We start from the raw sequence: 27,843 nt of genomic DNA, 5'->3' as shown, positions 1-27,843 counted from the left end.
GTACAGGTAGTAATTAAACTCATGTTATTTACAGTGCTGTCACAATACCTTTCTGGTAATTCTAGGCATTACACGCTACTGTAAAGCAAGATTATAATGAATTAATTAAATGAATACATCATAGTGATAGATTACACAATTTATTTAATTTAACAATGCAAGCTTTAGTCACAAATTGCAGCTACACTTATAAATATATTCATATTTATTTATTACTGCTTTGCTCTACTTGACGCCACTGCGCACAGCATGTTGTAGGAGAGAATTATATTTATGGCTTAGAAATGGACCTTTCGGCACCAATGTACACTACACAGTTATAGGCTGTCACAGTCCACCAGGAGAATCCAGACAACTCAAAACTGAATCTTTCAAGATGTTTGATAGGGCAGTTATTTCTAGTTTTAGAGTAGCATCAGTTGCATTGTCTGGTATAGCTTCTAGTGTGTCAGTCTTCTAGTAATTGAAGTATTAGTATCAAATGAACACATGCAGCTCGCACAGTCCCAATACTGGACAGTTCCATTTGTGCTTCAGATGTGGGTTGATCTAGAATACCAAGATTCATGGTTGAAACAAATTAACAGGCTTCAGTACACCAGGAAACAAAAAACTATCCCACAGACAAAACGGGTTACACAATTTACAGGAGAGTTTTTTTTTTTAGTTACTGTGTAATTATTCTAGAATACAGTACTCATAAGAATCCGATGCCATTGCTAAAAGAAAAATGTTAGTCTCCGGTGCTGAATTGACAGAATGAAACAGTTATTTATTTATGTTACAAGGTGTTCTTTGAGTGTGCACATCGCATTGATTTATCCTTTACTAAAGACCACATTATCCACATCTCAGTAGGGTTTAATTTGTGCACGATCATAAGGCCTTTATATAAACAAGGATCAAAGGGGTTGACTGGACTTTGGATACCAAAGGTTTTAAAACCTGCATGGAATTCTGGTGTTACATTCAACTTTTTGAGACACATCCCAACAAATACATCATCAATAGGAAAGAGTTCTGTGGCTTCTGCAGTGGTAAGAAGACGCTGAGTAGTTCTTCTTGACATAACGTATCCACCACCCCCAGCATACAGAGGGTAATTATTTGCACTGTACATGCTATGAGGGATGAAGTATTTCACATTAGTGTTTCTGATCGGATTGGCATTTCTGATTACATCTCCAACTAAGAAGTCATCTTCTGGATTCAAACCATCAAGAAACTCAACAATATTGTATGTGTTTATGAAGACATCATCATCTCCCTTTAACACAAACTTTGCATGTGAACAATCTTTGGAGAACCATCTTAGAAAATGGATTTCCTTGAGTGTAAGGTTGAAAAAATTATCCACAAAATCCCACTGGATTAGGTCTCTATATTGCCCATTTTCATAAGACAGGAGCTGGTGGAGCGATTTAGCTGGAGAGGTGGCTTCTGTTTTACCAAGTAAGAACAGTAGCTTGATCTTTCTGTTCTGGAACTCTTGGTGTTTCCCCCATGTATTCCTAATTGCAATACGACGATCTATGTTGATGGGCAGAGACTTTATGGCCAATATCAAAAAAGTTTCTTCCTCACATTTGCTAGGATACAGCAGTGTTGAGAAGTTCCTGCAGTGTTTGTACATTAAAAATAAACGGTGAGCCTCTGGAAGAGATACAGATGCATTGACAGCTGAAGCATTTGGAGAACATGGGGTGACTGTTTTTGATGAAGGAGCCCAGACGAATAGCGCTTTCTTTGGTGGTTCTAACTTTTTAAGAGTAACAGGATTCTCAGGGATCTTAGGATCTCTTTGTAAGAATATGAAAATACCCAGTGCTGATAAAGAGAATGCATACAGCAGAAGACTTTGAAATCGCGGCAACATTTCTGGGCTGTATCAAAAGTTCCAATACCTGGTTGTAAAAAAAAAAAAAAGAAATCCAAACACGACAATGTTACAATATGAAAACAGAATATTTGATTTTAATTTACTTTTTATTTAACAAGTTGTGCACTATGGTTGTTATTGTTACTTATATAAACCTAAAACACCAAAATACCTGAAACACCAAATTCAAATGCTTTGGTAATACATACATACATACATACATACATACATACATACTTACTTTTCCATGCACATGCAGAGAATCAAATAATGGCAGTGCAGTGGGTCACACTGAAGAGCTCAATGACTGACTTTTAGCATCCTAGCCAATTTTAGTTTGGGACAGATCTAGTAGGGCAGATGTCTTACAGTCAACTGTAAGTTATGACTTTGTGGCTGGGCTGTTGTAGCTCCTGGAGGGGGCGGATGACAGACAGAGGGAAAGCACCACACATTAACAATACCAAAATTCGACTGGAGTGCTATAAAAATGCACTGCCACTATTCTACAGCAATGGAAACATTCCCTGTGATTAATTGCTACCTACTGAAATGTATAGTGCCTACAATAACGTTTTGGTGGAGGAGAGAGAATGATCTGGGTCCAAAATACACTTCCTGACATACTGGAATAAGAAACGTTTTTCCTTGTGGGGTTGGAGAAGGTTGCCAATTCAGTTAACTACAAACTAGAATGTACAAAGCTACACATAAGTGCTGGATAAAACCATAGTTCTCTATTGCACTTAATAGGTAGTACTGCTGAAATCGCACAGTTTCAGGCTTACGCTCTTAAGGCTCTCATCACTGGGAGGACCACAGGCCTCTACGCTTATGAGTCCTAACCTGCCACATGTCCTACCCAGTGTTTCATGAACACCACACTCTTAGGCCTCCAAAGTGCTCCTCCACTATAAATATACAGTTAGGATTTGGGATAAGCCTCTGATTACTTTTGATACATGCAACTTCACCTCCCTACAGTTAGAGCGCGTGTGTGGCAGAGATTCTAAGAATTGTTGGCTTCTAAACTATACAGCTGGCTAACCCCCTCAGGAGTTCCAAATGATATCACTTGATGGGAAAACTAGATTGGTAAAAGTATTGAGGGGGCCTGATTGGAAAGACACATGGGAGGACTATGCTCAAGTATACATTTTTGTGTCACAAAACTACTGGTCATTGGCATCTCACTCCATTGCTCCAAAACAAGCAAGCAGTCTACTGGCAGGTATGTGGAAGGTTTCCTTTTAATCTTTCTACATTAGAAAACAAGTTCCTGGGGAAAATACAGATGAAAATGTGAGAATCTGTTATTCTTCACTGGCTTCAGAATGCCCTTCCCACAATTCCCAATGTAAATGCCAAAATACAATGGGTAATATGCATGGATCATTATCAGTCCTTTGATAAGTTGAGAAAACATGGTTCTCTCACGCTGAGAACGCTTAAAATGTATTGCATTAAAATCAGTTTAGTGGTTGGTCTGAGACCCCCAAGGGTGGACGTATGTATTTTGGTTTTAACTGGTCTCTTTCAGAATTAAATGAAAACGATGTATCAACTGCTTCACTTAATCATCGATATAATGCACCCTATTGCGAGATAGAAAATCCCATGAAGACTCAAGCCTCTGACGGATATTCTCGGGGACAAAGTACCCACAGGCCTAGACAACTTCCATTACCTTCAAATACGGGCATATTATGCGGCCTTCCCAAACAAACGGTGCCTACACAGAACCCCCACACAGTTTGAAACACTCTGCACCAAAAGGGCTCACCCTGAGAGGGGAGTCTCCATGCTATATGCACTTCTTGACGGAGAAAACCCGCCACACCCAAGATACATAACTAGATGGGGGAGAGAGAGACCGTGACCACACTCACAGAACAGGAATGGGAAAAGTTTTTTATATTGACACAAATGCTCCATCAGCTCCAAATTCCAGGAGACGAGCTTTAAGATCCTACCACACTGGAACAGAACCCCAGATATTCTGCATTATATAAACGCGGAGATGCCCGGCGACTGCTGGAGATGCGGCGCCAATGATGGCTCCGCTCTCCATATCTGGTGGGGCTGCCCCGGTATCGCCCCCTTTTGGACAAAGATCCGAGCGTCCATCCAACAAATCACGGACATTGCCCTTCCATTCCAGCCCCTCACCATGCTACTACACCACACAGACATGACCCTCTCAGCATACAAAAAAATCCCTAATAAAAACATCTGACAGCAGCCAATTCCCTGGTCCCCACAAGGTGGAAGCAAAGGGATGCGCCCACGCTCCGGCAGTGGATAGACAGGGTGGGAGAAATCTACAACATGGAATCCCTTACAGCAGCGCTGCATGATAGACAAGAGAAATGTACTCGCACTTGGACGCCCTGGCTGCGGTACCTCTCGGCGGGCAGGGAACCGGAGGCCCTCCGCCTCACCCCTTCCTCGCTACCCTCCTGCCCTGACAGACGGACTGACCGATGACCGGGAATTGACCCCTCTGATGACTACCGCATAGAGAAAAGCACCTGTGACAACCTGTCGCAAGTCGGCTTCCGACACAACGGACGTCGGATCCACCTAACACCCGGATGGCCATATTTACCTAATTAAGACACCACATACCAGTTAAACGCATAGGCCTCAGTCAAGGCCGTAACACAGATATCCTGCACAGGCACGACCCACTAGTCCCACGACTACTGACTGAAGACCACGCTGTTACATCGGTCCGTTATCCGGTACTAGTGTGTACCAAACCCTGTCACTGATACCCTAAAATGCCTTTACGTGTACCCAGCGAGACAATGATTAACGCTCATGGTAACAGTGGCCAGGGCTGTACATTGTACCGATAATACTTACCATAACTCGTTGACTGCACTTTAGATCTATGCAACTTGGTGCGTTGTGTTCATACGAATACCATCACAGTTCCCGGTTAACTTTTTGTTTCTTTATACCCATTGCCGCCCAAATGATGTTTGATCTCACATATCATAAAAGCTATCACTTTGTACTCTGTTCACTAATTGTCAAATTGTAACCATGACGAAAGGCAAAAATAAAGATTGTCAAAAAAAAAAAAAAGAAAATCCCATGAAAATCGAACAATACAATATCTGTCACATCATACCATAGAAATGTGTTGAAATACTACATCAAAAACTGAAAGATTTTTTTTTTAATTATATATTACATAGTTTACTCTATTGAGAAGTGGCCAATTAGGTGGAACGGACCCCTTCCCCCTTTCGTAGAATAATCCACAAAGTCCCTTGGCTCTGTCCTTCCATTAAGTGTCAACTCATTTACAAGCAGTTTAACAAAAAAATTGTATCCACATCAATTCATAACAGCAATGGGTGATGTGGAAGACTGAATGAAGTCAGCTGACACTCATCACCAATTGCTGCTCGGGCTAATGCTTCCTCATTAACTCAAGCAGTACCAATTGAGATAGGCTGCAAGAGCCGCTCATGTAGCATTAAAAATGGTTTATTGCCTCCAGATGAAACAATGTCCCTTCAAACTACTCAAAGCCCTCATCCTATCTCGTGCGAATTCAGATCTACAAGATAGGGATGAGGGTTTTGAGTAGCATTCACACAAGCTGGATGACAACAGTCAAGATCATTTAGCCAAACATCCTCCAACATTACCGACAAAGATGAAAAAAATAATGTATAACAAAGTATAAATGCAGTGAATACACACCTCCTGCTTTACAACCAACTCCTCATTGAATCATCTTCGCTTTAAACAGCAATGGGTACCCAGGATTTTTTTTCCCTTCTGCTTGATAATGAAAATTTAATAAAGTTAACAATGATTTTTTTTTTAAAGCAAAATATAGGAACACGTACTTTATGTGTGGACTAAATATTTTCACTAACACTCCAATACCAACTACTGGTGCAGAGTGGATTACTAGGAGTATGGCAATTGGGCTTATAAAAACATGAAATTAAGTTGTTATGGTGCCGGGAGGTGCATGGCAGATCTCTAGGGTTTAAACCATTCATGAAGTTTATGTTTCAGTGCCGGACCTATGAGGGGGTTCAGAGTGATCCATTGCTAGAGCACAGACTTTGGTCCTTTAATGTGACAATAGTAAAAAAAAAAAAAAAAAAGAAAAAAAAAAAAGGAAAGAAAAAAAAAGGAAAGAAAAGTGCCTTTATTTAGCTCATTAATTTGGAGCTAAAAAACAATGAATGTGTTAAAATATTGTCTATTTTTTTAATTATTTTTTTCTTCCCTTTTTAACCCCTTAAGGACACATGACATGTGTGACATGTCATGATTCCCTTTTATTCCAGAAGTTTGGTCCTTAAGGGGTTAAAAACACACGAGGACAGAAGCAGGGGGTACTTTTACCATCAAAAAATATATACTTTGTGAGCATAAGTTGATATGGTCAGTATCAAAGGAGAACAGCATTTAAAAAAAAAAAAAAACTCATCTGGACAGTTGAGGCATGGTTTGGCCATTACAGTTCTAAATATACAACATATCTACAATCAAAGTTTCTAACAATTCCAGGGACAGTTTGGGGAAACTTATCAAAAGTGTATCCAACACTATTGCGCCTAATTTTTGGTGAATACGTTCATCTGTTGCAATTCTTGTGATATTTCAATAAACAATATTTCCAAAGCTTTTTCTGACAGAAAAGTGTCCTGTTTCACTTCTCTTTTTTCTGAACTCTAAATCCGACACACTTAAAGGAACACTATAGTGTCAGGAATACAAACTTATTCCTAACACTATAGTGTTAAAAAAATATATTATTTTAGGTGGACGCCCTTGTCCCAGTTAAAACATACCTTTATTCCAGCGCCTCGTGGGTTTCCTGCCCCTTATCTGCATCCTTGGCTTATATCATCAAAATTGACAGTCTCGGCGTGGCCTGGAGCTCGAGCGCAGCGGGCGCATGACAGTGTAGCTCCATGCTACCACGGCCTAAAAATCGGCGGAACGAGCACCCTACCAACGGAAAACCACACCAGAAACAATGTCCCAGCACAAGGGACGAAGACAGAACGAGAAAAGTGACAAAAACAACTTTTTTACCGCCCGGAATGCCCAGGGGAAAATGCTGGCGAGATCCGAGGAGTCCCAAGATGGCACCCGCGACGGACAAAATTAAACACAGGGACCAACAGCTGAAGATGCCCCAGCAACCCAAAGCATAATACAAAAAATGCTGGATGACATGCACCATAAGCTGCAACTTACCCTCCAAACATAACTAAATGAAATCAAATCTGAAATTCGTGATCTGGGTATGCGCACATCGTCGCTTGAAGACAAGATGGCGGACCAAGCTGAAGTCTATAATGACATGCGAGCCAAAATGGATGAACTGCAGGACACAATAGCAACCTTTGAAACCAAGCTGGCAGACATGGAAGACCGCTCAAGACGCAATAACCTGCGCCTGAGAGTGGTACCAGAGATGGTCAGCACAGCGGATCTACATGCATACTTACAAGGTCTGTTTAAACTCCTCACTCCAGACATACATCAAGACATGCGCCTGCTAGACAGATATCACAGAGTCCCCAAACCATGATTTCTAACATCCTAGTAAGGCTCCACTATTTCCATGTAAAGGAAGACATAATGAGAGCAAACAGACAGCGTCCAAATCTCCCAACTCCATACCAGGGAATCACAATCTACGCTGACATATCAGCAACAACACTTTAAAAAAAAAAAAAAAAAAAAAAAAAAAAGAGGTAAACCTTCTCGGGAATCACAGAGCAACTGAGACAACACAAGAAGCCATACAGATGGGGATTTCCAGTTAAGCTATTAGTCGCGCATGAAGGCAAGCCAACAGCCATCACGACCCCAGAAGCCGGAATTCAAGCATTGAAAGATTGGGGCCTGCCACCACCACAGACACAATCCCAAGCCGCAGGACGGGCCAAGCCACCTCCAACGTGGAAGAACGTCACCAGAAACACATAAGGCCGCGGCCCACACCCGCGGATAGTGGCAGGTACCACACAGAGACACTGGGACATTGACTACAAGAGGGTAAAGGGTGCCTACCAAGGGGAACCAAGAGGGATAAATATCACTCTAATTTTAATATAACCTGACCGAAAACAGGGTAAAGCCGGGGACCCAAGGGCACTCCACCTGACTCCCCAAACATGGGATCAGTACTCTCTAAACTGACACAAAAAGGGGGAGCAAACACCACAACTAGGCCAAAGGACCAATGTGATCAGGCATGGAAGGCACTAAAGGGCTTAATCACCGAGCAAAGCGAGGCTTGCTTCGCAAAGATCTAAACCAACTCAAACCTGAGGTAGTGTGCCTCCAGGAAACTCATTTCAAATCAAAAGCACATTCACCTCTGTTTCAGCAGGATTACCCGCACCAATTCCACGCCACATACTCCAACAAATCTAAAGGGGCTTCTATACTCATTAGCAGGGATGTGGCATTCACCCTCATACAATCAGAGGTAGACACAGAGGGTAGATACGCTATGGTGGTGGGGACAATTAATGGCATCTTATACACGATTGCAAGTGTCTATGCCCCAAATAAGGAACAAAGAAATTTCCTGCACAAGGTGATCAAAAAATTGTCGACTATGCACCAGGGAATAGCGGTGAAATGTGGCGACTTTAACCAAGTACTGGACCCACTGATGGACACCACTGGCCCACACACACACGACCACTAGACTGAAACCGCTCAAGAGACAGGGCAGTGCATTGCAAAAACTGCTACAAGACAACCATTATTATGATGTATGGCGAGCACTACATGTGGGGGAATGGGGTTACACATTCCTATCCACTGTACATAATACTCACAAATCGATGGCATACTGATTACAGGCCAACACCTGGAACAGGTCAAAGAATGCTCCATTGAGCAGATAACATGGTCGGATCTCGCACCAGTGGTGGCGACCATGACAGACCTATACGAATCATCACATAGAAGCCCGTGGAGACTAAACGGATCACTCCTCACAGACAATACATAAAAAAAAAACAAAAAAAAAAAACACTAGAAATAGAACTCACCCACTACTTCACAGAAAACAACACAGAAGACACATCTTACAACACACTATGGCAAGCACACAAATTGGTAACCAGGGGACTGTTGATAAAAAGAGCATCATACCTAGAACGACAAGCGCAAGCACAGATGCGACAATGGCAAAGGGAACTGCAGGACCTTAACTCCCAAAATCAACAATCCCTATCCCACGACCTGAAATCACGCATCATGACGGTAACACAGGCCATACATAAAAAGGCCCTAGAAAAAACAGGGCACTACCTGCAAAAACTAAAAGCTACTCATTACTCTCAGGGAAACAAGGCAGGCAAACTGACAGTCCAACACCTCAAAACCAAGCAAGCACAACAAAAGATCGCTTATTTAACATCAGCTGAGGGACACAAAATAACAGCACCTGAAGACATAAGCAATATATTTGCAATGCCTCACTGTACAACCTAACTGAGGACACACACACCCCAACCAAATCCACAAGCAAAACAGACATACCTGAACTCCATACCCCTGCCATCATTCACACCGCAACAACAATAACTCACAGCTAACATAACAGTTGAAGAAGTAGCAGAAGCCATCAAACTACTACCAATGGGCAAAGCACCAGGCCCAGATGGCTTCTCAAACTGCTACTACAAGCAATTTGCCTCAATCCTAACGACACACCTAACAAACGCATTTAATTAAGCCACTAAACGACAGCAACTACCTGCCGAATCTCTACTGGCCCACATTATCACACTTCCAAAACCGGGCAAACCACCCACATGCCCTCAAAACTTTCGCCCAATATCCCTGCGCAACACTGACGCTAAGTTCTATGCAAAAATCTACGCACTACGCCTTGGCAGAATGCTCACACATGTTATACACACAGACCAAGTGGGGTTCATAAAAAACAGGCAGGGAGGAGACAACACTGGGAAAGTTTTGGACATTGTACACAGCGTTCAAAGATTGAAGGTGGGAGGAGTGTTGGTGTCGTTCGGTGCCGAAAAATCCTTTGACCGACTGGGATGGGGAGTTCCTTGAGCAGGTCCTCTTAAAGTTTGGGGCGCCGGAGGGTTTCATCTCAGCGGTCAGGGCTCTGTACAACGCACCAACAGCACGAGTCATCAACGCAGGGTTCGTCTTAGATCCCTTCAAAATTACAAACGGCTCCCGACAGGGATGCCCGCTATCGCCACTCTTGTACGTCATGGCCTTGGAGCCATTAGCGGCGGCAATCAGACAGCATCCCTCCATGATGCTACTCCTAAAACTCCAGTATCTTCTGAGAACCCTCCCCATAAAACTGCCAAACACGTACCTGACCTCATTCCAAAAAACACTAATCCGATTTGTATGGGCCAACAAGAGAGCAAGGGTGGCCACTAAAATACTACAAATACAAACCATGAAAGGGGGTCTGGGACTGCCAAATATCCAGGCATATTATAGGGCGGCACAACTGACAGCAATTAAGGTGGCAACGGCGGGGGGGAGAGACACCACAATGGACCCAGATAGAGGCCCACTGGATAAATAGCCCGACTATCAGGGAACTCTTGTGGCTCCCAAGACAACTCTGCCCTCAACATATACACTCCCTAATGACCACACAACTAACACTCCATTTTTGGGACGAAGCCCGCAAGAGGGAAGGGAATGAGGGGACGCCCCAATCTCGTGCATAGCAGTAGGGATCCTGACATTTGACACAAAAAAAATGGAATGAGGTGGGCTGCACTAAGATCAAACATGTACCATGACAACAAACTGATGCCTTTCCCAGACCTCCAAGCACAATACGACATCCCCAACAAAGCTCTGTTCTCCTATCTACAGCAGAAGTCACTGCTCACAGGAGCACAAATAAATAACCAAGCGACACAACAAACACTCAATAGAATAACTATGCCTAACTAGCAAACCACTCAAGAAAACAATCTCCGCGATCTACAACATAATCACAGACAAGACAGACTCAGACATGACATTCCAAACAGCTTGGCACTAAGAACTGGGACAAGTCATAGATAAAGTGCACTGGCAAAGGGCGTTCAAAATACACAACACATCTCAAAATAATCAGGAAGCTGCACTATAGATGGTACATGGTACCCGAGCATCTAGCCAGGATATACCCGGACTCTCCAAATACATGCTGGAGATGCGGGGCAACCGGAGGCTCCATAAGCCACATATGGTGGTCGTGCGCAGAGATTAGGAAATACTGGACAATGGTAGAAGGAATAGCGAGTGACCTTCTGGGTAGGCCGTGGCAACTTACAACAATGCATACTATTTATGATACCACTCACAGTGACCAAAATAGAGGAGTCCCTGCTGTTTCACCTGTTAGTCTCAGCAGTAACCCTCATAGCTAAAACGTGGAAATCACCACAGACTCCCACCAAGGAAGCTCTAATACAACAAATATCCCTTAATTGGCAATACGAAAAGATGGCAAATAAACACATTGGACCAAGGAAGCACGTAGGCCCAGCTAGTGAGAGGTGGGAAGAGTACAGGGGTAAGAGGCGAAGCAATCAAACGGTGGGTCGGAGATCCTGAGTGGGTAAACAGTGAATAAGAAAAGGACGAACAAGAGAGAGCTAGGAGATGGGAAACTCAGGAGCACATGAAATATAACACACAGAAACTATAACGCAGGTGAAAATCCATGATAACCCTTATGAGAAAGGGCAACACTCCTAAAAACAAAGCCTGCATTAGGCCCAACACTACACCCAGGCGCGCAAGCGCCCAGAGCCTAACGCCGAGACAAGTGTATGATACATGTAATGTAACCTGAATGACATGGAATGTTTTGACCTTACCTTTTTCCCCCAACCCCTTTTTTCTTTTCTGTACCCCACGTAAAAAAAATAAAAAAAAAGTAAAACAATAAAAGTTGTCAAATAGAAAAAAAAATAAAAAATTTGACAGTCTCAGTCAAGCCAAACGCAGCGCCAATCAGCATCTCCTCATAGAGATGCATTTGTTCAGTGCATCTCTAGGAGGAATGTTCAGCATCTTCACGCTCTGCATGGAGGAGCTAAATGTCAGGTGTAGCACTGACTTAGGATGCACCTCTAGTGGCTGTCTAACTGCTGCTAGACGTATTACTAGGCAGTAAACATTGCCTTTTCTGTAAAAAGCATTAAAAAGCCTGCAGTGACAGGCAGTAGACAACAGAACAACTACATTAAGCTGTAATTCTGGTGTCTATAGTGTCCCTAAAAAATAAAAAAATAAAAATAAAACACACTTAAAGGGACACTCCAGGCACCCAGACCACTTCTGCCCATTGGAGTGGTCTGGGTGCCAACTCCCACTACTCTTAACCCTGCAAGTGTAATTATTGCAGTTTTCTATAAACTGCAATAATTACCTTGCAGGGTTAACTCCACCTCTAGTGGCTGTCTACTAGACAGCCACTAGAGGTCACTTCCTCCTTCATAGCACAGGAAACCTGTGCTAGAGCGTCTCTGGACGCCCTCACGCTGTGTGAGGACCTCCAGCATCGCTCATTTCCCATAGGAAAGCATTTAAATTATTTTTCAATGCTTTCCTATGGGGAGACGTAATGCGCGTGCGTGGTATTGCCGCACATGCGCATTAGGTCTCCTCGGCCGGTGGTCGGGATCAGTCTTGCCCACCGGCCGACGCAATACAGAGGAGGAGCCGCGCGGAGGAGGAGACAGCGGCGAGGGACATCGCCGCTGCCTCAGGTAAGTGACTGAAGGGGTTTTCACCCCTTCAGTAACTGGGGATTGGGGGGTGGGAGGGAGAGGGACCCTCCAGTGCCAGGAAAACGGATAGTTTTCCTGGCACTGGAGTTTCCCTTTAATAAATAATGATAGAATTTGACTGCCACTTTTCAAAACTATCACAAACATGGATATTTAGCAAGTAAGCCATGAATAGTCAGTGGGAATGTGGGAGGGTGCTTCTGTGAAGTCACAAAGTGTGATTGGGGGTGGGTTCAGTTTGAGTGACATGTATGCAGACAGCGTGGCAAGGCCCCTGTGACACAAGCATGGCACGTGGAAGTCGGCATCAGGAGCTTTGCCCGGTGTTGGATTCCAGCAGAGTAAACTTTTCTTTTGTAGGTCTTACTGCAAACAGTGGGTGGAGACCTAGTTGATATTGTCCAAAAGGGCATATTACATGGAAAAGTTACCCGTTCCAAAGGGTTGGAGGAATCCTTTAAATTAATATTTTGTTGTCCTAGCCACACCTCCCTTGTCTGGGACTCACAGCTTACATACACACTTCCTGGGAAGAACTGGTTAATTTGGAATATTACAAGAAGCTTAGATTTACTTTAGAAGTTGTTTTTGTCCTCTCCTCCAGAGAGTATAGCTGTTCCTACACACACACACACACACACACACGAGCCGAGGCTTAATGCTGGGAGTAGACCTTTTAATCCAGACAAACACTCACAATTTACACACCCCACCCCCTCCCCCGCCCAAAAGCATAATTTACATATAGGGTACATAGAGCACTATAGTACAAGGAAGGGTGGGGTCAGACAATAGCAAGGGCTGATGGGAGATTGAGGAGGGACAAAGCAGCTAGTTTAAACTGGTCTGGCAGTGCAGTGTCCCTGGGACAACGCCTTGCTGGGGGGGAGGGGGAGAGGCACATACAAGCAATACACAAAACATATTCATCCTCACCTTGCGGTATCTGTGCTCAGCGGCCATGCGTCAGTGTACCTGACTCCTGCAACATGTTGGTTGACGCCGGCCGCTGCGGACCCACGCTAAATTATAGTCCCACGGTGATAACTACGTCGCCATGCGACGTCACGCGGGAGACGTGTGCGCACATTTCTGGAGTCAAAAGCCGATTTTGGACAATAAGATTTTACTTCTCCTCATTGCCCTGTTGTGGTTTCCCTAGTGGTTGTACGAGAGTATGTTCCTGAGTGTTTATTTATGGTTATCGACTTTGGCTTTGTTTTGATTTTCCTGTATTCTAGTATCCTTGACTTTTGTCTTTCCCTCATCGTTGTGTCTCATTCTGTGTCCCCGACCTCGGCAAGTATTCTCACTATTCTCTGGTACGTTAAGTCTGGCCATTCTAAGGCCCGGTAAGACGTTACCTTTTAGTCCTAGGTGTGATACAGTTCTACGTGCTGGATCAACTAGTAATCCTGACACATACTCCTCTTCTGTGACAGAGATAATGGAGTCAGGAACTGTACAAACTCAATTATCTCCAGGTACAGAAAAACTAAAATTTCACAACCCCTCAAAAGTACCCTCAAAATCCATGGAAACCCCACAAGAGTCATATCCTCAGATAGCCCCGATCGGAGTGACCAACATATAAAAAAATAAATATATCACTCTGATCAGTTCAATGGTACGGATTTTCCATGGAAGTCAGCTTTTAACATGGCCCATAGTCTTTGGGCAGGAGGCGAGCCAGCAGGCCCCTCCAGGAACATGTGGCAGAGGCATCTTTGCCACAATCATTATGCTCCCCTGCGTGAGAAGGTTACTCTTCTTATGACTCCAATAAATTATTTAAAAACTAAAACAAACAAAAAACTAAGCACCTTAATGTGGGGCAGCTACAGGGCAATCCAAGCACCATAACCACTACTTGGAATCTTCCATTAATGTAATAAAGTTGTTGCAGCCCATATTAATTCTACAATGTTGAACATATTAAAAATGCCAATATTGGTCACAGGTATTAGGTAATGATGGTGTCCCTAGAGAACAAGGCAAGGAACACTGATATCAGACAGTCCCAACATGCTACAAACCTATTTGTCAATTAACCACAGCATGTGCAAAAAAAAAAAAAAAAAAAAAACACAAACACCACAACAATCTTTTATAAAGCTGCTTCCCTCCTTGTATAAATTTGTTTTTTAACATTACAGAGCCAAGACATTATGTGCCTATGGAACTCTCGGTGTATAAACAAAAAAAATAAAAAGAGGACTACTGCACACTTATTAAATACCTGGTGCAACCAGACCTGGAGTTGGCTACCCCTCCTGTGATAGTTGAACAAAAATTGTAGTACAGGCACTCAAGGATCAATTCAGCAGGTTTATTGGAAAAAAGTGCAACGTTTCAATCCCACAAGGGATCTTTCGCAAGCTGGAACTCAGGGCACACATAAAATGTTGCTATAGGTTTCATATAGCAATGTGCTTAGTGATGCACTGGTCACTTGCAGAGATTACAACGAGATTACAAAGCCATCATAAAGACATTTTGTGACGAGAGCAATCTCGCCACACTGCATTGGAGAAGCCTGGTTGCCCGCCTGCTGCCTTTGGACTATGGCCCTGGGAGATTGGGCCCTTTAAAAACCGTATTCGGCCCTAACAGATTGCATGTCACTCATTCTGGCCCTTTAAATACAATGGGGTAATTCGGTACTTGCCCTGTGTGAGCGGTGATACCCCAGATAGCTATGCCATGGAGCCCATTCATATAATGAAAGACTATGGGAAAGACTTTAGCTCCATGGCAATTGAACTGTATGTGTGTGGTCTGAGCGCCATTCAATAATATGCGCTCAGACCTAAGCTATCTGGGGATATGTTGCATGTCTTTATTTTATGTAGTAAATGTAACCTTGTGTATTTTATGTCTTTTTGCAACCATGTGCTCAATGGAGTCTGCCTCTATCCCTGGATATAATTGGATTATTTTCCCATTGTCTCCAGGAAAGAGGGCTCTGTAAAACCGGTCTGAGCCAGATAGCCATGTGCCAGCCAGGGCCCAAAAGATACTTTTGCTAACTTCTTAACCCCTGGTCTGATTCATGCCATTTTTTTTAAATATGTTGTTCCCCTGAATGGATTGATTGTGAATATGTAGTTTTTATGTGAATGTGATGTATGGTTTTAGAGTTATGAAAGTTGGGTAAAAAAGTGTGTTTTAACTGTATGTATAATTGAGTTTCCTCTCAGGATAAGGGGAGGGAATATGTGGTATGTAACGGATGTGTGAGTGGTTGTTTTATACCTCCCTGTGGGCGGATCTGTATTTGTAACAACTGCAATAAAGACCAGGCTGGGTGTGCCAGCACCTCAGACCACTCCTTGACCCTCAACACGGAGCCTTGTCTCGTTCTTGGGGGGGGATTCACTGTATGCTGATAGAGACTGATTGCCAGGAGTGTTAGCCGGCTTGGGAGCTTTTCCTGTTCGTCTGCTAGCAGCTATTCGTGAGGTTCCAGTTCGGGAGTTTGGAGTGCTACCTTATTCCCTTGTATGTAGTTCGGGAGTTTGGTGCATTCACTTATATCCAATTCGTGAGTTTTGGTGATTCTACAGTAGCTGTGCCTGTCTTTGAAAAGGGAATTATCGCCTAAACGATTTTAACCCCTTGTCTGCTGAAACGGTCCGTAACACATGTCTCCATAACATGGGCTCTTTCAGCACACCCATGTATAAACAGTATAATTATTAAATAAGCCACAAATCATTCTCCATATGTTGACATCCTGCAGTGTGCCGATCATTGTGATGGGTCAAGCTAAGAATCCAATCCAGATATGCCCTTGACCCTTTTTTCCTGGTTTAAAAAACAGTCTCTGAAACACTCTACACGCCTCTTATACCGTCCCTGCACCTTCAATCTCCTACTCACAATTCCACCCTACAAAAACAGTGCTACCAACTTTGCCACTTTGGCAAAAAAGTACCTATTTCTGGGTCTTTTCCAACCATGCTGATTTAGTTCCCTGGTGTCCCGATTTCGGAAGGTTGGTGGGCAGCCTGGAGGCTGTCTGTCATCCTGACATGTTTGATGCCAGACTGGCATGCCCCTTCAATGGAAAGGAACTTCTACTTCATGGGCAGTTCCACCCATTATAGTTCTCACCAGTGACCTTTGAGAAGACCAGCCTGTTCTGATCCCATACCTTTCAGTGTTGGGAGGTATTCAAAAAGAAAGTAGATCAGGTATCCTTATCATATAAAGCTGTAACATAACCTTCATAAAAACCTCAAACCTTCCTCTAGTGCTTCTGCACTCAACTCCCAACTGTAATAACAGCTAAGGCTGTTTATAGGTTTTAAAAATGTAACTATTGCATGGCCTGTAATTTCCAGACACACTTGATAAACAAGAGAATTCTCCAATGTCCTGGCAAAATACATTAAAAACAAGTACTTTAATAGAACTTTGTAATTTCACTGTGTAGAGGGTAAGAAAGAAGGAAACCAATACCAGTATTTACCCAATCACTAAAAAGTACTTTTATTAATGTCCCCCACCTCCTACATCATATTAACTTAACATTTATAGGAGACATGAGCATTCGTTTTTGTACGAACACATTTTCGCAAAAAAAAAAAAAAAAAAAAAAAAGGGTTTTTTCGTATTCGTTTACCGAAACGTAAACGAAAGCCCTACATTACAAAAAAAAAAAAATTTTAAAAACGAAATTAAAGGGCAAATGCCTTTTCGTTTCAGTTCTTTCGTTTATTGGACACACTGCGCATGTGAAAAAAAAAAAAAAAAAAAACACACACAAGGAGGGAGCCAGCAGCGCTACTAGCTCCCTCCCTGTAATAAATAACCATTCAACCTCCCCACCCCCCTCCATTAACCTATGGGCCCCATATTAATAAAAAGGGAGGTTAAATCCACCCACATGCCCCTAAACAGGGAGCAGCCACTGGCTGCTCGCTGTCATTTAAAAACTACTAGTGACTGGGCATGCCACGAGTAGGGGTATGTCGCCTAAACCAATATCGCTGGTGCAATAAGGGGGGGGGGGGGGACCTGGCATAGCTTATATCCCCCCACATGCCCCTACTCGCATGTCACCTCGACAATTTTTAAATTACTAGTGACTGGGCAGCTGCCCAGACACTAGTGCAATAAGTGGGGACCTGCCACAGGTCCCCCATGGTTGGGAACCTCCCCCCCAAAAAGTTGGTGGAAATATAGTAGCCCCCCACACCACCACCCATGACCTGCAGGTGGGGGCTATTAATATAAACAGGGGTGCCCTACAGACCCCACCCATGAGCGGCAGGTGAGGATCCTAAATAAATGGGTTGGACATAATGTACCCCCCAGGGGTGACCGGCAGGTGAGGACCTTGAATAATTAAATAATAGGTGGCACCCATGAGCGGCAGGTGGGGGCCACAAATAATGAAGTGACTAGGGGTCACAATTCCTACACAGACAGGTGTGTTTGTATGAAATATCTGCATTTGGGCGCAGGAGCGTGTTTGGATGTAGTGTTGGCTTTTAAATGCGGATGTAGATTTATGTGTATTATTTCTTCTTTGAGTGAAGAGGTCGGTTTGAATGTAACATTTATGTTTGCTCGATGGTTTGCCTTACCCTTGTTCATCAAAATATTAATATGATCAAACACAAAAATAGGAGTGAACTTTTAACATATAAAACAAAAAATATCAACGAATCTATATCCCTCCCTATAACTTTTAACTACAATAATAAAAGCAGTGAAATTAAAAAAATTATTAAAAAACACTGGCATATTTTGAAACAAGACGACAAACTTAATAAAATTATTCCTGATAAACCAAATATAGTTTTTAGAGGAGCTCCTAATTTTAGATCGATTTTAACTACAAATTTTACCAAAACTATTGCACATAAAAATCCTGTATCTTTCTTTCTTCAAACTAAAGGGTTCTACAAATGTAAAACATGCATTGTATGCAAAACTACAGATTCCACATTTGCATCTAAGGTGACTCAATTTGCTTCAAATAGGACTAATACTGTGTATAATATCAAAGAGTTTATCACTTGTAATACCAAAAATGTAATTTATTTGCTCGAATGCCCATGTGGCTTCCAGTACGTTGGAATGACCACAAGGTGTCTAAAAATCAGGTTGAGCGAACATTGTAGAAACATTAAAAATGGATACTTAAATCATATAGTATCCAAACATTTTATCAACCATAACAAAGACCCCAAAATGTTAAAATGCATGGGTATAAAAAAAATGCACTCTACCCTGGAGAGGGGGAGATATTAAAAATGTCCTAGGAAGAACAGAAATGGAATGGGTCTATAAGCTAAAGACCCTCTCACCTCATGGTCTAAATGCAGACTTTGATCTGCATAATTTTTTATGATAATGATTTTACAAAATTATACTGTTTTAATATGATTATTATTATTCCCACTAAATTTAATAATGGTTGGTCATATTATTTTTATTATCATTATTATTTTTACCAATAGCTAATGAAGAAAAGTTTTAGTATCAAAGTTTTAGTATCATGTTATTTATGTTACTATCTGCTCTCTATTGTCAATGTTTATATGCCCACTTTATTCTTTAGTGAGGCAATAAAGTTATCTCTCTTTGCCTCACTAAATACCCATTCTGACGGCTATTTTCGCCGTTAAGTATTTCGATCCCCATAGGCATCCGTACTTTATCTATGTGGGTAGCAGCTCGCTGTTAATATCCTAAGCGAGCTGCTTCCTGGTCTCCGCCCCCCCGTGCGTGCGCACACCTGACCGGCACTACTACAAGCCCCATGGGGCTTAGCTTCCCAGCAATGCCGGCGGGGGTGCAGCTCCACGGGGAGGGGCTTATACCACTCTCGGCCCGCGCGCCGCGCCCACATACTACATTTCCCAGACACCCAAAGTCCGGTCATGTGACATAAGTACATCTTTTGTTATAAGTTTTGTTTTAGACATTATTTTGTACCAATGTGTCTGTAACACTAATACCTATTCAAATGTACTTTTGTTTTTAACTTATGAAGTGTGCAACAGTGTTTTAATTTAAGTGTTTTTTTGATTGGCTAATCACTTTTTGGCGCCAATTTTAAACATTTACATTGTCCTATATATATTGTATCTTGCCAGGTATAATGCTATATTACCATTTTGATAAAGCCTGTTTAGGTGAAACGCGCCAATGGTTTTACATTGTGTATTTTAATAATAAAAGTGATTTTGGTTACCTTTTTTATAGGACCAACTCCTATTTTATTTTATCTTATATACAATTTTATTGTTCCTGGCATTTTTATTATTAATTTTTTTTTTTTTTTTATATTTCCTATTTTTATTTTTATTTTTTATTCTATTATTTTTTATCACTCGTATCCTGAGCCAAAGAAATCCTAGGTGGGGATTATTCCACCAGCGCTGTATAAATAGAGCAGTATTTCCTGCTCTATACTTGTAAGTATATTTTATTTATTGTATTTCTACATACTTTTCCTACTGAGAGCACTATTGTTGTTTCCCATACATTTCGGAGTACCAAGGTTGGACTGACGGACGATTCCTCCAGTTTATCCTGGTAGCGGGGATCATACCGCTGCAACGCCCAAAAGTCTAGAGCTGGTCCAAAGCTCCTGCAAATGTGAGTGTATTATCCTATTTTTTACTCTTCACCTTATCCTTGGAGCCGCAATACTTCACCATAGGCAGTTTGTCGTGTTTCCTATTTTGTCTCCACATATACGGATTATCCTACTACCCGGACGGATCAACTCCTGAGGACTGTATAGATATCCCACCAAGTTATATCAGTGAGACTTTTTATATTTATTTTTATTTTTATTTTTACACTGTATTATCATCTACAAAGACTCTTTTATATATATTTTTCTACACTTGTTTCTAGAGACTTACGCTTACCGTTACCATCGGAATGTGACCATTTGGTCTGGTTTATACTGTATTATTACTCTCTAGCGCAGCCCTTCCCCCCCCTCTTTTTAATACCCATTGGGTGACCACAAGTGCATGGGTCACCCGATGGGCCTCCCAGCATGCGGGCCCCAGGGCAGCCACATTGGTGGTAGTTCTGCCGGTTCAGAAACAGATTTCTCTGCCAGAACTCACAGGTCATTGATTTAATGCCTGGAAGTGTGCAGAAAAAGGTCTCGCTTCCAAACAGTAAAGGAAGTGGGAATGACTAAATGAACTATCAATCTCTGAACTGTTAACATGAAATGATAAAGCTTGGTATAGCAGTCTATTCTAGAAATGTATTATTTAACTGTATTTACAGGTCAGGTGCCTGTTGGCTCAATTTTACAGCGCCCCCATTTTAAAATGATATATTTTACACACACACACCTAGACAAAGAATTGGTTTTGCAAATTATTAGAGTCAATACTCGGCATATTTCCGATAATCTATCGCACACGATCTTCCGCATCGGTAAACTCCAGCCACCAGCCAATGAGGCACCATGTTGTGACTTCACGTCATCCCTCCCTGTGAGTCGCCACATGCGGAGCTCAGCTGAAGGTAGGAAGGGGAGACAATGAATAATCTATTGTAATTTACTGGGCAGGTTGACTAACAGATTGATAAGAGTGTGATTGCTGTCAGCATGGTCAGTTAATGAACAGTGTAGAAGTTGTGTTGCTTTTTTAGGACTTTAAAAGGGACAGAATATAGACACCGATTATTGGCCCAAAAAGTAACAGATAATATGTATCAGCATTGGCTCTAGAAAAATTATATTGGTCGATCCCTAGAACACACTGCAGAGCAATATTAGGAGCACTAGGACCATGGGCAGAGCACTTGTGGTGCATTACAGAGCACCTGTGAGTCTGCCATGCCCGCAGGTGTGCACACAATAAATCCACTCCTGCTCTCCAATGGTGTTCATGTGAGAGGCCGCACGGTTGCTGGCACCAAAGACCAGGATAACCTAAGCCTTCGTAAATAAAATTTGAGTTTGACAAATTTGTCTGCTTAAAGGCTACAAAAGGGGGTTCTATATACAAATTTCTTATGCTAAGGCATAAAGCAAAATAAGGGAAACATTGTTTTCAGTGAGAACGGAATGTCACAGAAACCCCCCCCCCCCCAAAAAAAAACAAACCCTTTTATTAAATAAAAATGGATTACATGAATGAGAGTGACTATGTATCATTTGATAATGCATGCACTCAAGTTATTTTCAGAAATCAGATTACACAGCATCTTGGCAAATGGGGCACAATTCTGATCAAACTGGCTACCCCCATGCTGAAAGGGTAAGGCAGGTGATGCATTAGAGACGCCTATTAACTTTGAAAAAGTCTCCCTGCTTTTTGCAGGTGAAAATACAAAGATCTTTAATATTATTTTTACTGGTAGCCGAAACAGCCAGAGGGCAAAACAGAAAAATAAACACAGAGATCCTTATTATTATTGCCATTTATATAGCGCCAACAGATTCCGTATCGCTTTACAATATTATGAGAGGGGATTTAACTATAAATATGACAATTACAAATAAACTTACAGGAACAATAGGTTGAAGAGGACCCTGCTCAATCGAGCTTACATTCTATAGGAGGTGGGGTGTAAAACACATTAGGACAGGAATTTGCAATCAAATAAGGTGGGCTGCCCTTTAGGAGAGGGCAAGAGACAGGTATGTGAGGTAAGGGTTAGTCTTGGAGGCCATAAGCTTTCCTAAAGAGATGGGTTTTAAGGCACTTCTTAAAAGATGCAAGACTAGGGGAGAGTCTGATGGCGGTAGGCAGGCTATTCCATAGGAAGGGAGCCGCCCGCGAGAAGTCCTGCAAGCGCGAGTTGGCCGTACGGGTGCGGACAACGGACAGGAGGTGGTCACGGGCAGAGCGGAGAGACCGAGAAGGGACATACCTATGGATCTGTGAGGAGATATAAGAGGGGCTAGAGTTGTTCAGTGCTTTATAGGTGTGAGTTAGTACCTTGAATTGACTCCTATAGCATACAGGAAGCCAATGTAAGGACTGGCAGAGGGGTGAGGTGTGAGAGAAATGACTAGAGAGGAAAATCAGTCTAGCAGCAGCGTTCATTACGGACTGTAGGGATGCAGTATGGCTTTTGGGAAGACCAATCAGGAGAGGGTTACAATAATCCATGCAGGAAATTACTAGAGCATGGACAAGCTCCTTGGTAGTATCTGGTGCAAGAAAGGGGCGGATGCGGGATATGTTTTTAAGATGGAATCTACAGGATTTGGCAACATGCTGGATGTGAGGCTCAAAGGTGAGACCAGAGTCAAGTATGACGCCAAGACAGCACGCTTGCAAGGATGGACTGATGTTAGTACCAGAAACTTGAAGGGAGAGCAAAAGAGGAGGATCAGTATTAGGAGGAGGAAAGACCAGGAGCTCAGTTTTTGAGAGATTGAGTTTCAGAAAGCGGGAGGACATCCAGTCAGAGAGGAAAGAAAGGCAAGCAGTGACACGTTTCAGGACGGCAGGGGAGAGGTCCGGGGAGGAGAGATATAGCTGGGTGTCATCAGCGTACAAGTGGTAGCGGAATCCAAGAGGTAATAAGTTTGCCAAGAGAGGCAGTATAAAGAGAAAATAGCCTTGGACCCCAGGTTGCATATTTCCCCCTATCACCGTTTTAGTATGGGTTGACAACTTACCTGGGACACTGTGCTGCATCCAGTCTTTTATTGCAGGAGAAACTGGATGTTTCTGCTCAGACTGTGCTCATCCTTGTTAATGCATTAAGGCTAAAAATATGTATTTCCTTCCAACTGCTGGATAATTCACGGTATGCAAGTAATCCTGCAAGTGGCTCTGAATCACTAACAGGGTTAAGCGGCACTATCATGCCGAACTTACCTTTCCTCAATCTCTTCCTCTTCTCCACCTCTCTCGGGATCTGTTATTCTTTTCTTCCTGTCTTCTTTAGTTTTCTTTAAAATCATAAGACAAAGTAGGGACTCTTTGCCTTATGGAGGATTCCTCCGCTTGACCAGCTCTGACCAGCGGAGGAGCAAAGTGTGCTTCATTTCCGCTGGTCAGAGCAATTTTCCCATGATCCCTAGCTTTCCTCCCTGTTCCCACAATGTTTCCTGTCAGTATTGCCGAACATCCTGTCACTTAGACAGAACGCCGGCAAAACTGCCAAATTGCATCCTAACAGAATGAGAAGAGTTTCTCCATTGGTGTTAGGATGCAATTCGGTACTTTGATCGTATCGGAATTTCATTCTAATGAATGAAACGCTGATCCTATTCATTGCTGTGGCTGCATCTTGCAGCCGCTTAGTAGATAACTCCCTAATTCCCACGGTATCAGGGAGCTATCTACTAAAAGGCTGAAAGACCTGAATTGGTCTTTCAGCCAAATTTACCAACACTAAGTAAAGATTACTTAGTATTAGTAAATAATATGCCCCTACTCGCTATATCGCGAGTAGGGGCATGTGTAGTAAGCAGTGAGCAGCCTATAGCTGCTCACTGTAAAAAACAAAAAACCTAATAAACCCCCTCCCCTCCCCCCCCCCCGTGCGGCTGGTGTCCTGCCCCCACCCCTGCGCGGTGGGTGGGGACACTAAATAAAGATGGGGGGGGACCTACTGTCCTCCCCCCCTGCGCGGTGGGTGGGGGGCCCTAATAAAACAATAAGGGGGGGGGACCTACTGTCCTCCCCCCCCTGGCCCCACCCTTGCGCGGTGGGTGGGGGCCCTAACAATAAGGGGGGGACCTACTGAAATCCATCCAATCACAGTGCTCTGTGTCATTTTACAAGTGTGGGAAAGTTCTTTGGAATTTTCCCACGCTGTGTAAAATGACACAGAGCACTCTGATTGGCTTAAACCCACCAATCAGAGTGTTCTTAGCCTAATTGCAGGGCGGGGCAAGGCTTTATAAGCCTTCCCCCGCCCTGCGGAGCTCAGTCTGCGTGGAGTCCTCCATGGGTGAAGATGGATTATTTTTTTTTGCGCTCGTTTTTTTCTTTTTCGTCTGGTTTTTTTTATTTTATTGTTAGTCCGACGGGTATGATGGATTTTTATTTGCCCTTTTTGGGGGCTGAAGAAAGAAGATTTTAGAAAAAAAGAAGACGTCAAATGGTAAGTTTAATTTTTTTTTTTTACAGGTTTGTTATTTTATTCCCCCCTCACTATTTTTAGGGTGAGGGGGGTAGGTAGGGGATAGTTTGTTTTGGGTGGGGGGGATGACTAGGGGCTTGGGACCCCTAGTCACCTTGATTGGGGGGGGGGTGTTTCATTTAGGGCCCCCACCCACCGCTCAGGGGTGGGGGCCGGGGGGAGGACAGTAGGTCCCCCCCTTACTGTTTTATTAGGGCCCCACCCACCGCGCAGGGGTGGGGGCCAGTAGGTCGACCCCCCCATTTTGTTTTATTAGGGCCCCCTCCCACCGCTCAGGGGTGGGGGCCGGGGGGGGAGGACAGTAGGTCCCACCCCCCTATCTTTATTTAGGGCCCCCACCCACCGCTCAGGGGTGGGGGCAGGGAGGACAGTAGGTCCCCCCCCCTTACTGTTTTATTAGGGCCCCACCCACCGCGCAGGGGTGGGAGGATAGTAGGTCCCCCCTCCCTTATTGTTTTATTAGGGCCCCCACCCAATTCCAAAGAATTTTTTTATTCGGGCCCCCACCCAATTCCAAAAGAACTTTCCCACACTTGTAAAATGACACAGAGCACTGTGATTGGATGGATTTCAGTAGGTCTCCCCCCTTATTGTTAGGTCCCCCCTCCCTTATTGTTTTATTAGGGCCCCCACCCACCGCGCAGGGGTGGGGGCCAGGGGGGGTGGGGACAGTAGGTCGCCCCCCCCATCTTATTTAGGGCCCCCACCCACCGCTCAGGGGGTGGGGAGGACAGTGGGTCCCCCCCCTATCTTTATTTAGGGCCCCCACCCACTGCTCAGGGGTGGGGGCCAAGGGGGAGGACAATAGGTTCCCCCCCCCCCTGTTTTATTAGGGCCCCCACCCACCGCGCAAGCGTGGGGGCCAGTAGGTCCCCCCCCTTATTGTTTTATTAGGGGCCGGGGGGGGGGGAGAGGACAGTAGCGCCCCCCCCCCATTACTATTATGGCCCCCACCTGCCGCCCAGGGGTGGGAGGACAGTAGGTCCCCCCCCCCCCCCCTTCCTTATTACCATTTTTTTTTACAGTGAGCAGCCACAGGCTGCTGGCTGCTCACTGTTTAGTGGACATGCCCCTACTCACGGTATAGATAGATTTTAATCTCCCTTATGCTATTATGGGGGTCATATTGACCCCCATAGAGTGAGGGGGGGACCTGGGGGGCTTATGAAGTGGTGGGGAGCACTGCTCCCTGCTGCTTCTGTCTTTACATATTACAAGGAGGGAGCTGTACGCCGGTAGCTCCCTCCTTGTAATAAACCGAACAAACAAACGAACACTGATATTCGGTGTTTGTTTGTTTGTTTGATTTTTTCTATTCATTCATCTGTCTGATGAATGAATGAATGAATAGGTGAAATTCCCGTTCGCATGTCCAGGTGTTTCACTGGGCATGTGCGGGAATCTCACAGTGCTATCTAGTGTGGGCAGATGACGTGTCCCACAGGGACTTCACCTACCCACACAAAGATGGTGGCAGCCTGAATATAGATCGGGGCAGAAAATAAAGAATAAAAAATAGGTAATGTGGGGGGCTTGGGGCATTTGGGGGTGACTAGAGGGTCCATTGGATGTAGTGGAGGCGGATTACAAAAAAAAAAAAAAAAAAACCACTGGTTTCGGCATGACAGTGCCGCTTTATTTACTAAAATGAGTGTTGACAAAGATTCAAAAAGTCATTTTAACTTTTAAGGCAAACATTGCTGAAAAGGAAACATTCTCCAAGTCGGCCATGCTTCCAGTGTAGCTATTCTGGTCTAAAATTAAAATAAATAAAAAATGTAATTAAAAAAAACCCACCACAAAACCCCACTTTGATTTCCTGCCAATTCTCATTTTACTCAACAACCCTGTAAATGTATCCATCATCGCTTTCATGCTATGATTGCTCTGTCAGCAGTCCTGAAAGGGTTAAATCAACAAAAACAAAGTTCAGAATTTCCCCACTAACTGTATGTATGTATGTAGCATCCACTTAAAAAAGAAAAGGTATGGTTATTTACTGGGATATCAAATATAGCTAAATTTGAATCATTTAACTGTTATAGCCAGAGAGAAAAGGTAATTTAAACTCAATTTTGCAAGAATTCACTAAACACCAAAACTAGTGAACTGAATATCAAACTGAAAAATTAAGACCAAAATAGCCAATGGACTAGCTGGGAAAGATCGGCTATTAATGTTATGAATAATAAAAATAATGTATTTACTACAATCGTCAGAGCACTGAAGTCACCAATGCGTTTAGTATTTTAGCCTAAATTGTGAAACTGATTTCAGATCAACCGATTTCTTCCAAATTTCCTTCTCAACCAACCAGTCTTTGCAGCACCCAATTTAGCGGATAAACCCCCAAATTAGCATAATACCAACTGTCATATCTAAAAGTCAAAACACCATTTAGTGGTACAAACCGGATCTAAAAATAAATAAATATAAAAAAGGGGGAAGCGGAAAACAGTAGTATTAAGTGTCTATATAAAAGTTCGTTATATTTGTTATAGTGTCATTAATATGACCAACACAATTTCCAGTGTAAAGGGGATCTGAAGACCACACTTTACTTTCACAATAGCTCACGTGCAACATAGGGGGGCGCTATGGGCGTGACGGACAATGACTGCAGGACTACAATAAAACGTGTTTGGGTTTTTTATTAGCCGCTAGACTCATAGCAGATCCTAAGGCCTTAGCAATAAAGCCCAAACTACTCCATTCACAGTCACAAATAACTATAGCCAATATACACATATACTATAAATATCCACACACAATGTATTAATCTTACCTACATAGAGCTGCATATACCAAGATTCATCAAAGCATAAGACAGCGTTTCTCTAGGGCCAGGCTGCCCACACCTCCAATACACCTTGCAGCTCTTCATAAACCTGACTGATCAATTGATTCCAACAGCTGCAACATCCAATCTCTCCATCCGCCGGCTCTTTAAAAATGTGACCAATCACGAGCGAGAAGCTATGCAGACGGCGGCCGTTGTCCAGGTAACGGAGATTCCAAAAACGCGGGCAGCGCGGAGAGACTCCCCCTTGCCCCCCAGTGTTTAGA

At 43.3% G+C, this 27,843-nt stretch overlaps 1 protein-coding gene across 2 annotated transcripts; it reads right to left on the bottom strand.

The window, feature by feature from the left end:
- Window positions 1-167: 167 nt before the first annotated feature.
- Window positions 168-27,843, bottom strand: B3GNT4 (UDP-GlcNAc:betaGal beta-1,3-N-acetylglucosaminyltransferase 4). 2 transcript variants are annotated; one of them, XR_010090943.1, is made up of 3 exons: window positions 27,563-27,843; window positions 247-1,904; window positions 168-215 (listed from the first exon to the last, which is right to left on the bottom strand). XR_010090943.1 is itself a non-coding variant. In XM_063456993.1 (2 exons), exon 2 carries the CDS (start codon window positions 1,874-1,876, stop codon window positions 782-784), a length of 1,095 nt encoding a protein of 364 aa, XP_063313063.1. In that variant the 5' UTR covers window positions 1,877-1,904; window positions 27,563-27,843; the 3' UTR covers window positions 235-781. The 2 variants fall into 2 exon arrangements, 1 of the variants encoding a protein (XP_063313063.1); XM_063456993.1 differs by lacking the exon at window positions 168-215 and having other exon boundaries at window positions 235-1,904.

Source organism: Pelobates fuscus, chromosome 5, assembly GCF_036172605.1.
Source record: "Pelobates fuscus isolate aPelFus1 chromosome 5, aPelFus1.pri, whole genome shotgun sequence".
Lineage (NCBI taxonomy): Eukaryota > Metazoa > Chordata > Amphibia > Anura > Pelobatidae > Pelobates > Pelobates fuscus.
The sequence above is the reverse complement of the archived record's forward strand: the minus strand, read 5'-3'. Positions and strand labels throughout refer to the sequence as shown.

Bases quoted from the DNA above. Each gene is read 5' to 3' on its own strand.
- B3GNT4 (XM_063456993.1), bottom strand. From the start codon at position 1,876: ATGTTGCCGCGATTTCAAAGTCTTCTGCTGTATGCATTCTCTTTATCA.